The sequence below is a fragment of the Protopterus annectens genome, chromosome 9.part0, assembly GCF_019279795.1.
Source record: "Protopterus annectens isolate FY-2018-M chromosome 9.part0, PAN1.0, whole genome shotgun sequence".
NCBI classification, from domain to species: domain Eukaryota; kingdom Metazoa; phylum Chordata; order Ceratodontiformes; family Protopteridae; genus Protopterus; species Protopterus annectens.
The window spans coordinates 618,595,315-618,612,735 of record NC_056743.1 but is presented as its reverse complement, the minus strand read 5'-3'; the positions used below and the strand labels follow the sequence as shown (position 1 = coordinate 618,612,735).

General features: G+C 42.6%; 1 protein-coding gene across 2 annotated transcripts in view; it reads left to right on the top strand.

Moving 5' to 3' along the window:
* LOC122811370 (transmembrane protein 268-like) overlaps positions 1-17,421 on the top strand; it is a 469,464-nt gene that overhangs the window by 122,993 nt on the left and 329,050 nt on the right. For both annotated transcript variants that reach the window (XM_044083169.1, XM_044083168.1), the window contains exon 2: positions 1,793-2,067. In XM_044083169.1, the coding sequence (XP_043939104.1) occupies positions 1,947-2,067 (121 nt within the window). In that variant the 5' untranslated portion in view covers positions 1,793-1,946. The remainder of the gene's footprint in view (positions 1-1,792; positions 2,068-17,421) is intronic.

Genomic DNA, 17,421 nt, shown 5'->3' with positions numbered 1-17,421 from the left:
TTTGTTTGCCTTGATACTTCCCTTGTGTTTGTCTCACTCCCTCCCTGAAGCTCTGTTTTCCATGCTTTTTCATCCTCAAATTGTCAGTGTTTGTTGTTCTCATCCATTTCTATGTTTCCAGTCCTCATTTGCTTACCCATTCCATCTTTGTCATTTTTTGTGCCTGTGTTCATTTCCACTCACATCTGCTCCCCTACCCCCTTTCCTTTTCTTCATCTAGTGGTCTGTCATCTTGTGTTACTGCTTTCTCCCTTATTTCTTGCTACCTTGTTTTGCTCTACCCTTGTCCACCAGTTTTACTAACGGACCTTTCTAGGCCGATTTATAGTAATGCAGTTCAATGAAGTGTCTCATTGAACAGCTCCCCGCAATCTCAGTCCTTACCTGACACACTGAGCCAGGTGTTGAGCTGTCTGATCCCCTCCTCCATCTCTCTGCTGGCCCTTGCATCAGATGTCACTTCTGATAGTGCTAATATATTCCACAAGCCCTTGCACATTTGCTTCATCCTCCTTTTTCCCCATTATTACTTCCTTTTTGTCATTTCTGCCAGGTCATTATTTCCTACACTGACTTATTGGAAAACCTCACTGTCATCCAGTACCAGAAGTGTGGCTATTACTTGACTGTTTAGTGCTCGTGTCTGTTTGCTTATATGATTATGATTTTGTTGTTGTCTGCTGCTCAGTGTGAATATAATACTTGTAGTTGTTCACTGCCCATAGCAGAGAGATAAATATGCGATAAAGAACAGCGAGACCTGTAGCTGCTGCTATCTTTCCTGTTAATCTTAAGAGTAAATGGAGGTGTGGCACTGGAAATGCCATTCTTTTGGAAGAAAGTGGGATAGGTATAATTGACCTAAAGAATGGAATACATGTGGATGGTTTGGATATTGTACTAAATGGTACGATTAAGTTTGAACAGCTCTTAGTCATAGTAGGATGCCTGAGTGTAAGGTTTCCAGAAGGGTTGTGTATAGTAGATGTTTGAGTTGCAGTGACTTAAGTAGTAGCTGCATTTAGAAAAATAGGTGTATGTGTGTAGAAACAGTGCATTCTGTAGTCTGTTGTGCTTAGATTCCATACAGTGGGCAAGGACCTTGCAGAGAGCCATGACATAGGTGTCTGATGTGTTCGTGGATTGGAGGGTGCAGCTGTCCTACATTATAACAGATGGTATTATCCAGACACTGAGCTGTGCTTCATTTTCTATTTACTCTGTGTGTGCTAACCATCTGACTCTTTTGCCATGAATTAAGACAAAGACAAAAAAAAGTCCTGCGCACAGTTTATAAGCGTGATGAAGTGACATGCAAAGTAAGTGAACATGAGGTAGCATTTAAACAAAAAACCCATGTGGTTATAAAATTAAATATGTTGTAGACAGTGGCAGTGAAAAGTAGGAGGAGATGCGGTGAGAGATGGCGAATTAAAACAATCAAAATGAGAAGACAGGGAAATGTTGCAGAGCCTAACTATGTAAATGTAAGGGAAGAGTAGCAATTACGTAACTAAGAACAGTAGTATAATTTTGGTTAAGGACTTATAGTAAGGTGTTTTAAGATTAAACTAAAGATCTAGAAAACTGCTTTATTTGCTGGAAAATTTACTTCCCTATTGCAGGAGATAATTTGAGGAATGTGCATCCTTCCTTGCCCTCCCTATAAATGAGGACAAATTATCCTGCTGAAATATATTTTTCAGCATCACTGCTGATGATATAGTATTGTGTTTGTGCTGTATCTGTACACGACCTACTCCTGTCGCTAAACCATTTTTTCATATTTCAGCTTTGAGACAAAACCTGGAATGTTGGAAATATAACCAGTGATCAGATGCACTAGCATTCTTAGGGACTCCAGAAGTGTTGAGCTCCATTGAAGGAGGTGGAGTTTGAAAAGGTGATGCAAAGAAACAAATCTAGTTCCATGTTGCCACATCAGAATGAACAATTCACCTACAGCCCAACAGGAACAACATGAATGGAATAATTTCAGTGCACCGCAGTCCTTCCTTGATCCCTTCCCTGAGGGGGAAACCACAACACCTGAGCCTGTACCAGATGGTAAGTTTATTAATTTAATTGGTAATGGGTAACTTGTACTAGATATAACTTACCTGATTTCTTGAGTGGCTCAGGAATTATGGTCTGGTAAAATGCCATGCTCAAATACAGTGGGCAAATAAAGGTTAAGGGAACTGAACTCTGAACTACAAGCCACAGTCATTTTAGTTATCTACCAAGTTAAACCATAGACGGATTTTACTGTGATATTCTAAATGGCTGATTTCCTTCTGACTGTCCATATCTTTAAACAGTTACTGTTAGTAAGGTCTGCTCATGTATCAGTGTGGTACTGTATAAAGTGGATGATTCCCTACTGCCAAATTTACTGCTTGTAAAATGTGACGAGTAGCAGTAAACTCGTCTGGAAAAATATTTATAGGTAAGGTCAAGTATAGGATATAAAAACAGTACAGACTTGTCTGTAATGATGCCTAATTGCACATGAAATGTGACCTGGACAGAAGCACTATTTGTCAAGTACAGAGCATTTTAGGAGACCTAACTTATTTCCCATATTTTTATATACTCAGGGATAATACCAGTGGAGCTCCTCGATGTTCTTCGTGTTTCACTGTTGCAGTCATCACATTTGGGTTATCTGCCTGCAAGTAGCCCTCAGTCAGCCTGAATACCAGAGTCTTGGGATTTCTGCGTCGGATGCTGTCACTTCTTCCATGACGTCAGGTCATCAGGGGTATTAAACATGCAGCTGATGCCATTGCATCAGTCTTTCTTGCCGTGTGGTTCCCAAAGTAGAAGCAGTTCACAAGTGCCAGTCGGCCGCCTCCTGAAATTCTCGTTTTCCGAGTTTCAGACCTGAAGTCTTCTAAAAGATATGTACGCCATCTGGGATCCTTTTTTCTTGCTCTAACTGATATCAGAAAAAACTAATAATTGTCTATCCTGTGGAAAGCAAATACCTCACAGATATTTTCATTCTTACTGCGTCACCTGTTTAGGCCCAGACCACGACATCCCTCACTGTCGGTTTTGTGCCTTGTTCAACGCCTGAACTATTTGTCATCTGGCTATTTTTGTCACTAAATTCTTTTGCTCTCAATCTCCGTATTCTGAAATGGCTTCAATAAGCCATCTGACTACTGATCTTCCAAAAAAAGTAAGGATAAAGACAGAGACAGACCACATAGGTCCAAAACTGCCGACAACGCTACTGTTAAGCTAGTCACCAGTCCACCAATACTCAGTGAGGTGCTTTTGCAGCCCCTGATACCCGCTTCTCAGATTTGTAAGCCTCTAGTCTACTGAGACCCATGATGCCAGATTTTGACTATGGAACCTGCGGCTGTCTCTACCTTGGATGGGTCCGGAGCCACTGTGCAGGCACCGGCTTCTGAGGATGTATTCAGGCCTTCTGATTTTCATATTAAACAGACTACTTAGTTTCAAACCAAAAATACAGAATTTCTCAGGCTGAGAGTTCGCACTACGCCTAGGAAACCGATGACCAAAGCGCATTCTCAGGCCCACATGCCACAAAAACAAATGTTTAGAATGGCTGAAGACCTTATTACTTTAATTAGGGGAAGTCAGCCTTCCCCCTCAAAAAGACCAAGAACTGATTTTCCTTCTGACTCTTCAGATCAGGAGTCTGATAACTCTGACCCTTCTGATTACCAGAACATACCCTTATCTACCTATGAGTATTCTGATGCAGAGGAATTCATTCCCTCTGCTTCCCCACCAGAAGATTTTCCTTTGATGAAACCCTGCTTTCCCTTAGAGAGCATTTCCGCTGGGAGAGCCAGGACTACTCTCAGTCCATAAAGAGACTCAGGGAATTTTTAAACTTGCCTCAGCACAGGCCTCTAGCTATCCCTCCTGTTCTTGAAATTGTAGGTGATGTCTTCTTGGAATCCAGCCTTACCCCTGATACTTTGCCTCCAGCTCCCAGGAAACCTGACTGGTACTATAGAGTACCTGACTTCCACAAATTCCTCTTTAAGAATCCTGCTACAGATCCAGAGACCATTTCCCAGGGACCTAAAGGCATTAAGGCTACTGCAGACAAAAATCCTTCCCCTTCAGACAGGGATTCTAGGGCTTTAGACAGATGGGGGTAGGAAAGTATACACCTCTGCTACTCTTGCCATCAGGGCTTTAAATTGCAGTTTCATATGTTAAAGTATCAGCAACATATTATGGAACTAATTAAACAGAAAATTATGTTGATTCCTGATTGTGCAGAACATAAAGATTTAGAAGAGTTAATGCATTCTGCTAACCAAGTTGGTAAACATACTTTGCAATGTGGTTTTGATGCCTTAGAAGCATCTTGCAGGGCTGCTGTCACTGGGTCTGTTCTCAGAAGGCATGCTTGGCTTAAGGAACAAACCTTGCCAGAACATATCAAAGCAAAATTACTAGATGCACCATTAAACCAAGAGCGTCTATTTGGCAATAAAGCAGAAGAAGTCCTCAAAAGGATGGAGGAAAAAGCTAAATCTATGCAAACTGTTAAAGATTTCTTACAAGTACAGCCACCTAGATTAAATAGGCATTGGCCTTCTAAAAGTGGTCTTTTCCAGTCCCTCCCAGACCTTCTCAGTCCATACCCAGGGGCAGCATACTCCGAACACTACAGTCACAGGGTATACAGACCTAAGCAATGGAATGCTCCCACGTCCAAAACAGGGAATAGTAAGCCACCATCCTATGGTAAAATCTCACAATGACTTATCCTTAACTCTTCCAAGCCTTGCCTAAGTACTTACACCTTTAGGAGGGAAACTTGCCCTGCATGCCAAAGACTGGGAGTACATTACCCAGGACAAATGGGTCTTAAACATTGTTTCCCAGGGATATAGATTCCTCTTCTACTTGCTCCCAACCCCAAGCAGATGACCAGACCTCACCCCCCCCAAACCAGTGGGCAAGGCTATTCAACCTGTCCCAGCAGCACAAGGAGGACAAGGCTTTTATTCAGACTGTTTCTGGTGCCCAGAAAAGACAACTCTTGGCGTTCTATCCTGGATCTGTCTATTCTCAACACCTTTCTGTTGGTTCCAAAATTCAAAATGCTAACTCTCCAACAGCTGCTTCTTATGCTAGCCAAGGACTCCTAGCTAGCAACCCTAAACTTAAAAGAAGCTTATTTGCACATCCCCATAAGGGAATCGTGCAGGAAATACCTACGTTTCAGAGCAGCCTCTATGCACTATCAGTTCTCTGCACTTCCCTTTGGTTTATCTACTGCATCCAGGATATTCACAAAATGCCTAGCTCCAGCCATTGTATATTGCAGGCAGAGAAGGATTTAAATTTACCCATACTTGGATGATTGCCTGATTCAGGCGGACAGTCAAGTATTGCTACTACAACACCTGACATTTGTAAAGAGACTTCTAACTTCACTGGGGTACACCATCAGCGAAACGAAATCACAACTGGTACCCAGCCAACAGATTGCATTCCTGGGAGCAAGCTTGAACACTTCCCAGATGGCATTCCTCACTCCAGAAAAACAAATTTATTTGACAAACTACTTCAATCTACTGGCCACCAAAACCCAGCTATCTGCAAGAAAAATACTGCAAGCCCTAGGGTTCATGGCCTCTTGCATTCTACTAATTCCATATGCAAGACTGCATATGAGGAAACTTCAATGGTACTTAAGTCTCTGGTGTCAACATTCTCAGGACCTGGAAACAATGATTCCTATCATTCCTTGCCTAAGGACAAAGTTCCTTTGGTGGGCAGAGACCTGCTACCACAACAAGGGACTCCCTTTCACTCAACCCCCTGCAGCCCAAACCCTAACAGACACATCAGACTGTGCATGGGGGGCTCACATGGCAGGACAATGCATTCAAGGCAAACGGAGCCCAAAGCAAATGCATCTTCATATCAATCAAAAAGAAATGTTAGCTGTACAGAATGCTCTGACAGCCTTCAAGGGCCTTATTCTTCTAGGACAACTATTGGTAAAGACAAACAACACCACAGTTATGTGGTACATAAACAAGCAGGGGGGAACCCAATCCTACCCACTCTGCAGATTAGCCATGGCTCTGTGGAACACAGCCTTGAGCAACCAAGTGCACCTGCAAGCTCAATTCCTGCCAGGCAAACTAAATTCACTGGCAGATTACTTAAGCAGAAATCTCATGGACCCATACAAGTGGAAATTGGAACCCAAAATATTCAAGCTTTTGAGAAACAGGTGGTGGGCACCAGAAGTGGACCGCTTTGCTTCCCCTCAGAACTATCAGTTCAGCAAATATTGCACCAGAACTCCCCACAGCCAAGCTTGGAAAGTGGATCCCCTGTCCTTTACCTGGGAAATGCTCTCAATCTATGCCTTTCCCCCTCTGCCCCTCCTCTCGAAGTTTCTACTAAAGGTCAAACAGGACAAGCCAAGGACAGTCCTGATTGCACCAGACTGGCCACGCCAGCACTGGTACCCTCTTTTGCACAGTCTGACAGTAGTGCCACCATGGCACTTGCCTCAGACTCCCTCCCTGCTGTCCCAGCAGGAGGGCCAGATTTTGCACCCTTGGCTACAGACCCTGAACCTAGAAGCCTGGCTCATCCCCTGAACTCCTCACCAGCAACCCTCAGTAAGCAGGTGCCAGATGTCATTCTTGAGGCAAGGAGGCCTAGTACTAGAAAATCCTATTTGGAAAAGTGGAAGAGATACTGTTTCTGGAGCCAGTCTCAGGGAATGGACACAACTGTGCCCAGCTTACCTCATATACTAGATTACTTAACAGAAATACTCCACAAAGGCCTATCCTTTTCTTCAGTTAAGATTCATGCTTCTGCCATCTCAGCTCATTATAATACTGAGCCACCCCTCTTCTCTCATCTTCTGGTCAAACAGTTCCTGAGAGGGGCCAAAAATGTAAGACCCCCCATGAGACCTCCCACTCTAGCCTGGGACCTTAACTTCATATTGGAAAAGCTCACGCTTCCGCCCTTTGAACCTGTTGCTACAGCAGAGTTAAAAGTCCTCTCATGGAAAACAGCTTTACTTCTAGTCATCACTTCAGTAAGAAGAGTGTCTGAATTGCAGGCCTTTATGGCTGTGGAATTCTTCATTATCTTCCATGTGGACAGGGTTTCCCTCAGGACTAACCCATCATTTATGCCTAAGGTGGTATCTAGTGTAGCTTTAAACCAATCCATTCATTTGGCAACTTTTTTCCCTAATCCTCAGAATAAAGGGGAAAGGACCCTGCACTCCCTGGACGTGCACAGGCAGCTTAGGTTCTATCTGGACAGGACTAAGCCTTTCAGAAAATCTGACCAGCTGCTAGTCAACTTTGCTGCAGGGACAAAGTGCAAGGCCATTTCAAAGCAAACCATTTCTAAATGGATAGCATACTGCATCCATTAATGCTACAAACATCGTGGGAAACCTACCCCACAGGGGTCAGAACACATTCCACCAGGGCTACATCAACCTCTACAGCATTTCTCGGGGGAGTCCCTACCAGGGACATCCTGGAAACTGCAACCTGGAGTCCTGTACACACTTTCACCAAGCATTACCACTTACCTCTCTTTTCTAAATCCAGAGCTGGATTTGCCACAGCAGTCTTACAGGGCCTGATTGCCAGCCCTAATGCTTCTTAACTACCTCCACCCATCCTCAGCTTTGGGAATCGACCCAAATGTGATGACTGCAACAGTGAAACACAAATAACATAGTACAGTTGTGTACACTTACCATAAATGTAGATGTTCGAGTGTATTCACTGTTGCAGTCCTGGTTCATAGGTTGGTAGTAGGCTACCAGTCCTAGGGCCTATACAAGCCTAGCCATAACAATTCCCTGGCTATTTTTTTGGCTGTTATCCTCCCTCCAGCCCCCCTGATGTCTCTATACTTCTACCTATCCTTTTTCATATTGCCATACCTTATAACATTGGTATTTACTTTCTACTGGGGGTGTTCCACACCATGTAATTGCTTCCTATTGTGGGGGCACCTGACATCTGGGGCAAGAAAAACTGATGTAATGGTGTCTGCTGCATGTTTTATACCCCTGAAGACCTGACGTCATGAAAGAAGCGACAGCATCCGACGCCGAAATCCCAAGACTCTGGTATTCAGGCCAACTGAGGGCTACCTACAGGCAGATATCCCAAATGTGATGACTGCAACAGTGAATACACACTAACATCTACATTTATGGTAAGTGTAAACAACTGTACTTTTGTCTACAGACAAAGAAATCACTTAAAGTAGGCGCTATCTGATGTCAGAATGGAAGACTGTGGTTCTGAAAGCTATTCCAAACACTTCAGATTATGCTCATCAGTAATAAGGCAATGGCTTCATAACTGTATATTATGACATTATACTGCAATGTACAAAACTGACATACTATTTTAACTTGTTTAATTTAAATAATTATAGCAGCATCTGCCTCAGAAAATAATGAACTGCAGAATATCTCAACCAAAAGGTATTGTATCCAGATGGTATGGCATAAGATAGAGCATTTATGTATCAGAGTTTGGGTATTGGCACAGTTTTGGTGAAGAACTAGAACTCATGACCTTCTAGCTGAAAGATATTCTGTCAAATGAGACACACTAGCTAAATTATGGGATAAGCCATGTCCCTTAAACAGATAGCAAATGATTGGATCTTCATTTATTCTCTGATGTGCCCCACCTTGATAATGACCTGGCATTATGTAGTGTCATAGCTATTTTGTTGCCAAACCTGTTTGTTCTAGTATTGTACTGTGACTTGTGCAATGGCATTACCATAAACTGGGACACAAGGACAGGGTTCAAAATCTACAAATGCATAATGTGTAAATCAAAATAAAATTTGATGAGACTGACAAAACGTTTACTGTACAATTTTATTACAACGGAGAATATTGCAAAAAAAAATTCAGGAAAATTCTTTAAGTCATTGTGTTCTCTTATTCACCATTAATATATCATCTGCATCAGTCAAATAGTAGCAGAGGATTGAAAAAGACCATTTAAGTAATTATAACAGCATCTGCCTCAAGAAATAATAAACTGCCATCAACCCGCATGCTACACAATGCAGCTATGCAACAGGATGGCTGGCTGAGTTGTACCCTGCCTGTGTGGAATACTGACCTTGTGCAGCAATGCACTTTTAGCAGCACAGTTCTGCTCTTCTGTGTACCCTGTTGTGTTAAACACTCCTCATTGCTGAATGCCAGCCATCAGAGATGGTTCATATTTTTTTCCTTTTCTGTTTTGAGTGCTGATGTTCATCGTGTTTCACTGTTGCAGTCATTACACTTGGGTTATCCTGCTGGCAGGCTACCCGCAGTCGGCCTGAATTCCAAAGTCCTGGTCCGGCGTCAGTTGCCATCACCTCTTCCCTGACTTCAGTGCGCCAGGGGTATAAAAGATGCAGCCGACTCCATTTTCTTCAGTCTTTCTTGCCGCGCGGTGCCCAAAGCAAAAGCAGTTCGCAAGTGCTGGTCGGCCGACTCCTGAGATTTTCGAAATTGAATTTCAGATCCAAAGTCTTCAATAAAGCTAAGTACCCCATTGGGGAAACTTTTTTCTTGCTCCAGACCGATGTCAGAAAAAGTTAACAGCTGTATTTCTTGGAGGAAGCAAATACCACATAAGGATTTTCATTCTTACTGTATTCCTTGCCTAGGCCCTGACCACAACATGCACTATAATGCATCGGTACAATTTTGCTTTCCATTACTGGTTTAACTATATAATGCCATAATTCATAAAATGCACAAGGATAAAGAAAAGGACAGGCATCCGAGGTCCAAAACTGATGATGCTCAGTGTGACTCCTGCTACCTCAGAGCCATCCCACATGGAGACAACTAGGCCTCTGGATACTCAAGGTATTGGCCCTTCAGAAACTAATCCCTCAGATGGGTCCAGAGCTGCTGAGCAGGCATCGGCTTCTGAGGGTGTCTTCAGACCTACACAACTTTATATCAAGCCTACTACAGCATCCAAGACAAAGTCTAAAACAGTTTTAAAGACAAGGAAACAAGTACAGCATTCTCCAGGGAAACAGATGCTCAAAATGTAATTACTTTGATCAGGGGCTCCCATCCCCCTCCTGATAAGAGGCCTAGGCAAGATACTGAATATGATTCCTCTGATCAGGATTCCATTTCCTCTGATTCCTCTTCAGAACAGGGATATTCTATTCCTCCCTATGAGGATTCTGATGCTGAAGATTCTATTCCTTCAGCCTCTCCTCCTGAGGATTATTCTTTTGGGGAAACCCTGCATACCATGAGGGAGCATTTCCACTGGGAGAGCCAAGATTATTCAGATTCTAAGAAAAGGCTTATAGACTTTCTTTTACTACCTCAACACAGACCCCTTGCAATTCATCCAGTTCTAGACATAGTAGATGATGTATTTTCAGAGTCCGGCCTGTCTCCAGATTCGTTACCTCCTGCACCTGTTAAGCCGGACAGATACTACAGGGTCCCAGATATCCTTACATTTCTATATAAAAACCCTGCTGCGGACCCAGAAACTATCTCACAGGGTCCCAAAGGGGTGAAGGCTGCTACTGCTGAAAACCCAGTCACCTCAGATAGAGATTCTAGGGCTCTGGACAGATGGGGGAAAAAAGTCTACATTTCTGCTACCTTGGCTGTAAGGGCTTTAAATTGTCAGTTTCATATGCTCAAATATCAGCAATACTTAATGTCTTTGTTAAAACAAAAAATGTTGACAAATTTTGAATGTTCTGAGAACAAAGATTTGCAGGATTTATTGCATGCAGCTGAACAAGTGGCAATGTGGTTATGATTCACTGGAGCTGTTACACATTCTGTTATTAGAAGGCATGCTTGGTTAAAGGAACAGAATCTGGCTGATCATGTTAAGGCAAAATTATTGGATGCTCCATTACAGCGTGATAGTTTGTTTGGTGTTAAGGCAAAGAAAATGGAGGATAAAGCTAAATCTATGCAGACAGTAAAGGATTTCTTACAGGTACAACCACCCAGATTTAGCAGGAACTGGCCTTCTAAGAATTGGTCCTTTCCAGCATCAGACAGGCCACAAAGAGGCAGATTCAGATGCCTAGAGGCAGGCAACAGCCCCAGGGCTCATACAGGCACCTCCAAAGGAGAAGACAAATCACAGCCTCACAAAACTGGCACAGGATCACCCAGGAGAAATGGGTCTTTGTCTCTCAGGGCTACAGGTTCCACTTTCACACCCTTCCAAAGGCAAAAGGTATGCCAGACCTGCCACACAATCAATGGGCAGAGGCACAAAACAAATTTCATCTCTCATGGACATGAGGTTTTACTCAAGACTTTTCTTAGTGCCAGGAAAGGACAAAGCCTGGAGACCAATTCTGGACCTGTCTATTCTAAATACTTTTTCAAAATGTTGACTCTGCAGCAACTTTGGACCTCAAAAATCAGACAATCTTGCAGAAGATACCTCAGATTCATAGCTGGCACAATGCACTACCAATTCTCTGCACTGCCCTTTGGCTTATCTACTGCACCCAGGGTCTTCAAAAAATGCCTGGCACCAGTAATTGCTTTTTGCAGACAAAGAGGAATTCAAATATATCCCTACTTGAACGACTGCCTTAATCAAGTAGAGACCAAAGACATTCTACTAAAGCATCTGGCGTTCATAAAAAGATTATTAATTGAAATCAAAATTAGTACCCTCTCAAGGGATAATATTCCTGAGTGCAAGCTTAAATATAATTGCCCAGATGGCTTATCTCACACCAGACAAACAAAGGCAACTGACTTCTTGCTTCAAAAACATGGCAACAAAGACCCAGTTATCTGCAAGAAAAATTCTGCAAGCTCTGGGCTACATGGCATCCTTCATTCTACTAATTCCATATGCAAGACTGCATATGAGGAAACTACAATGGTATCTAAACATAGTTTGGACTCAACATTGCCACAGACTGGAAACATTAATTACTCTCATTCCCTGCCTGCAACAGGAGTTTTAATGGTGGGCACAGGCCTGTCACCACAACAAGGGGCAGCCATTCACTTTAGCCACAGCCAGGCAGGCACTAAAAACAGATGCATCAGATTATGCCTGGGAGGCACACATGTCAGCATCTTCATATCAATCAAAAAGAGATGCTAGCTGTACAGAATGCCCTGACAGCCTTCAAGGACCTACTTCATCCAGGACAACTGCTGATAAAGACGGACAATACTACAGTGATGTCTGCAGACAAACCATGACTTTGTGGAACTCAGCATTGACTTATCAAGTACACCTGCAAGCACAATTAGCAGAAACCTTATGGATCCTCAAACTAGATCCACAAATCTTCAGCATGATAACAGGGAAATAGGGATGCTACAGAAAGTCATCACAAACAAGCATGGAAAGTGGCATTCAGCTGGAAAGCCCTTACAGTATATGCCTCTCTCTCTCTCCTCCCGAAGCCAAAAATGATACTGATTGCCCCAGACTGGCCACGCCAGCACTGGTACCCAATCCTAAAGAGCTCTCAAGGCCCAGCCTGGACATTGCCTCAAATTCCTCATTTGCTGACCCAACAAAACAATTAGATTCTACACAGCCAACTCAGAACCCTAAATCTGGTTGCATGGCAGATAATGTAAACTTTCAGAACACACCTCTCTCTAAAGCAGTTATGGATGTTATTGTGGAGGTCAGGAGGCCCAGCACCAGAAAGTCTTATGCAGAAAAATGGAAGATATTCTATTCTTGGTACCAGGAAATATTCTTCAGATTTTACAATACCTAACTGAGATGCTGGACAAAGGCCTATCCTTCTCATCAATTAAGATCCATGCCTCTGCCACTTCAGCCCACTTTTTTCTCATCCACTGCTAAGGCAGTATCATAAGACCTCCAAGGAGAGCACCAATACCTGCATGGGACCTCAATTTTGTCTTGGAAAAACTCACACTGCCTCCTTTTGAGCCAGCCAATACAGCTGATATAAAATACTTATCATGGAAAACAGCTCTTCTCCTAGCAATTACTTCAGCAAGAAGAGTCTCAGAGTTACAGGCACTAATGGCTGTGGAACCTTTTATTATTTTCCATCCGGACAGGGTTTCTTTAAGGACAAACCCAACATTTATGCCTAAGGTAGTGTCCAGTGTGGCTCTTAACCAAACCATACATTTGCCTCCCTTTTATCCAAACCTGCAGAATAAGGGACACAGACAGCTACGCTTTTACTTGGACAAAACTAAAGCTTTCAGAAAGATTGAGCAACTCTTAGTGGCATATGCTGCAGGATCACAAGGAAAAGATATTTCAAAGCAGACTATTTCAAAATGGATAGGCCACTGCATTCATTTCTGCTATTCACAACACATTAGGCCACATTCTACCAGAGCAGCAGCCAATTCAGCAGCCTTCCTTAGAGGAGTACCAACCAAGGACATTTTGGAGGCTGCGACCTGGACTTCAGTGCACACTTTTACAAAGCACTACCACTTACCTCTCTACTCTAAATCCAGAGCAGGCTTTGCCGCTGCAGTTCTGCAAGGCCTCATAGCCACTCCTAATTCTATTTAGGCCTAGCCACCCAACCTCCGCTTTGGGATTCAACCCAAGTGTAATTACTGCAACAGTGAAACATGATGAACATAGTACAGTTGTGTAGCTACCATAAATGTAGATGTTTGAGTGTATTCACTGTTGCAGTCCAGGTTACCCACCCACCATCCCCCTTTCTTTGCTGGGACTTCTCTGTTCTATACAACCTATGTGGTGTATTTGCTTGTAGATGAAGGTAATGTTTATGTTAGTGCATGCTTTTTTATGATCAGAATTTTTTAGCCTTTCTTTTGGGGGCACCTGACATCTGGGGCAAGAAAAATTGAAGAAAATGGTGTCAGCTGCATCTTATATACCCCCTGGCACACTGACGTCAGGGAAGAGGTGACAGCAACAGACGCCAGACCAGGACTTTGGAATTCAGGCTGACTGTGGGTAGCCTGCCAGCAGGATAACCCAAGTGTAATGACTGCAACAGTGAATACACTCGAACATCTACATTTATGGTAGGTACACAGCTGTACTTTATACTTATGGTAGGGAAAATAGTAGTTGAGTAGTGTGTGTAATACATTAGATACTTGGGGTGGGAAGTAGGAGCCCTGTTCTTCAGTTAGGGTACACAGCACTACATCTGTGTGAACCCCATATTTAAATAGTACATTAGATACTTGGAAGAGTCAACCATTTAATTTAGGATGCATAACATAGCACATCAGCACTGGGTGTTACCCAACTCCTTAATGGATTATTATAGGCAACAAAGTAGCACTGGTGCATTATGCACAAATGGGGATTAGCTGCACTGTGTAGTATGCAAGTGGATGGAAGTACACTGTGGCTTTTTGCTCTTGGGTAGTGTACAGCAACGAGTGCAGTACTTCGGAAAGGTACTTAACTCTCATGCATTTTATCCACCCCAGCATATTACTGCACACTTTGCATCACATTTGGGCTTCAGAGTTGGTGATACCAATCTCAAACTTAGTCATACTACATTATGGCATACATTGGACTGTATGTCTTTACATCTGACCTATAAATAATGTTTCAACACATTTAAGCTGCTGAAATGCAGGTCCAATGGCAGCAAATAGAGGTGATGTGACTGATCTACTTTGTGGTAACTGTGTGTTGATGGATTATTTAAAGTCGTCCTATCTTATGGTGTCATGGCACTCTAGGTCAACAACATTTTGCCAAGTAAAGTGCTGCTGAGTTGTTTTGACATCAAAGAGCTTTTGACATTTTGGCCCTCTTTACATACCTATGATTACACTGAATCTGCTGATATTGCTTCATTTAATCTTTGTGTCCCTGTTACTACCCCACTATGGCAGTTTGGTCCTCCAGTTTAGGGAAGAGAAGTGATTAAGAACAGAGTACCTGGCAGTGTGTCACACAAGCTGTGCTGAACACTAGTAGATTTTTTTGTATGCCCTCATGGCAGATCTACAAATGTCATCTGCATCACAGCATACAAGACCCCCAATGCTGGACTCCTAATAATAATATGGGACAGGACTCCAGCACTGCTGTAATACTGGGGACATATTGAATCTCGGGCAGTACCCCAATCCTCTCGAAATAGGCAGGCTGGCAAAAAGCCATTCCTTCACACCACCCCCATGTGGCTTCTCCAGCTCCTGTTCTAATATTCCTACGTGTCATGTGGATCACGGTCAGGGCTCCATCCTTCTGCACCATGAAGACAGGATGAACTACTGACTTTGTGGCCTGTAGTCATTCTACTTCTGAAAGGGGCTTATTTTGCTTCACTTATTTTTTTTTTCCACTGGTGGCCAAGTGTAGGAAAGGGATGATAAAATATTCCTCTTTCTCTGAATTTGTACAACCTTCATGGATTTATGTGTGACCGGATGAGAGAGTAAAAATGCTTGTTCCCATGGGAAAAGCCCTTGTCCTTGGAGACATTTACAGTTTTCCTGAACTTAGGTGTATTTTTGATGTTTACTTGTTTGGCTATGTGTTAGGCTTGATACAATGGGCAGTGATACTATTGATTCTTGACTGTAAACTGTGCTTCCATGGACTACATAGCTATAGGCATCTGTGAATTCTGGTAGCACTGTTATTCTTGGCGTATAGCTTACTGCATAGCTGCCACTCTGCTTTCTGCTTGGGTGCATGGCAACATATCACTTGAGTCGCAGTAGCATGCAGTTATCTCAGAATCAGATCTTTTCTTTTCCCCTGCATTTTACAATACACAGATCTTACACATTATGGGCAGCAACTCTGAATCTCACCCAAAGAAAGGAAGTGAGAAACTCAACTCTTTGAGTAAGGTTAAGATGCTGTCTTTTATCCCCTGAATTCTAACTCTTTATTTATACTCACTGATCTTGCTGCGCTTTCCAGATCATCTGCCCTAGTGTCTTATTTGTTTCTGACCCTCAGTCCAACTATTATCTCAGCACTTTTCAATGAAGCTCATTCTTTTTTCATCCCCCTGGTCATTTTCATTACCATATTTTTTGGTATCTAAAGATTTAGTCACCTTTCCAGAAATCTTCTTATGCACGTGTGTGTGTATTGTATAGATACATACAGGATTACAGCTAGCACGTATTAGTAAGGTATTTTTAGGTGGTAGGGTGACAGTGACAAGGGTAGACTGGTGTTGAACTGAAAATAGTCTCTGGAGGTAGATTTTATAGCTAATAAGAAGTTTCTTTCTCAAATACAACAGAAAAGAAGAAATGCTGTGCCTTAAAACATGGAAAGGGAGAAAGCAAAACAGGACAGACATAAGTCATACATTTGCTGTCAGTTTGCTTCATAGCTCCACTTAACTGGAAGCCAACAAATTACACAGAATAACACTCCAGCAGTCCTTCCATCTTAAACATGGTAACGTCCAAGCAGTTTGTGGAAGCCGGTTTTATAGTCTGTCTTGGTTAATGGTACAAGAAGGCTTTTTTTAGGCCAGAAATGCATCTTTTCCATCAGCTTCAGGATTAAGCAACAAACGGACTTCCTTCCGGATGCCAGAATGCTACTTCTCACTTCTGCTGTTAAACTTCTTCCAGGTGTGTAAGCTTAAGCTGCTGCACTTCACAGGATTCTGAAATCTAACACCACACTACTAACTATTGTATTCAGTTCAAGAAAGGCTGCTACCAATCAGTTACCAAGGAAACTGCCTCCTTTGAGCTAGGGAATGTTCTGTACTTCCTTTCAGTACTCTACCCTAGGAAATGCCAAGCACTTGTGTATGGTACTGGTAATAGCTGTGTTAAAATGACGCTGTAAATATATACATGTATGTGCGTGTGTGTGTGTGTGTGTGTGTGTGTGTGTGTGTGTGTGTGTGTGTGTGTGTGTGTGGTTCATTTCATTGTAGAAGTAATAGACTGTTAAAATGACGCTGTAAATATTAACGTGTGTGTGTATGTGTGTGTGTTTGTGTGTGTGTGTAGTTCATTTCATTGTAGAAGTAATAGACTGTAGTTTTCATTACACCACAAGGTGAAGCTCTTTTCATGAATATAAAAGACTATTTCAAAAGTGAAAGATGAGACTGAGATACTAGCTGAAGGAGGGAAGACTGAAACAGGGAGCTGAAGGGAAAAAGGGCCTTGCAGCATGACTGGATTTTCTTTTCTAGTGCTTTGGGACAGGGCAGTGAAATAGCAGATTGTGTCTGTCTTTTGCTGAAATCCTGGATGGTGGTATTTTGTGGAATCGGGAGAGAAGTCTGAAATCAGTAGTTCCTTGCCTGCATATGATTCAGCAAAAAAAGGAGTTCTTTTGGGCCCAGTACAAAGAAGCCATAGATCACTAGAGTTCTGGCAGGTGATTTTTCTACTTTTCTCACCAGAGGAACCACTGTGCCTGG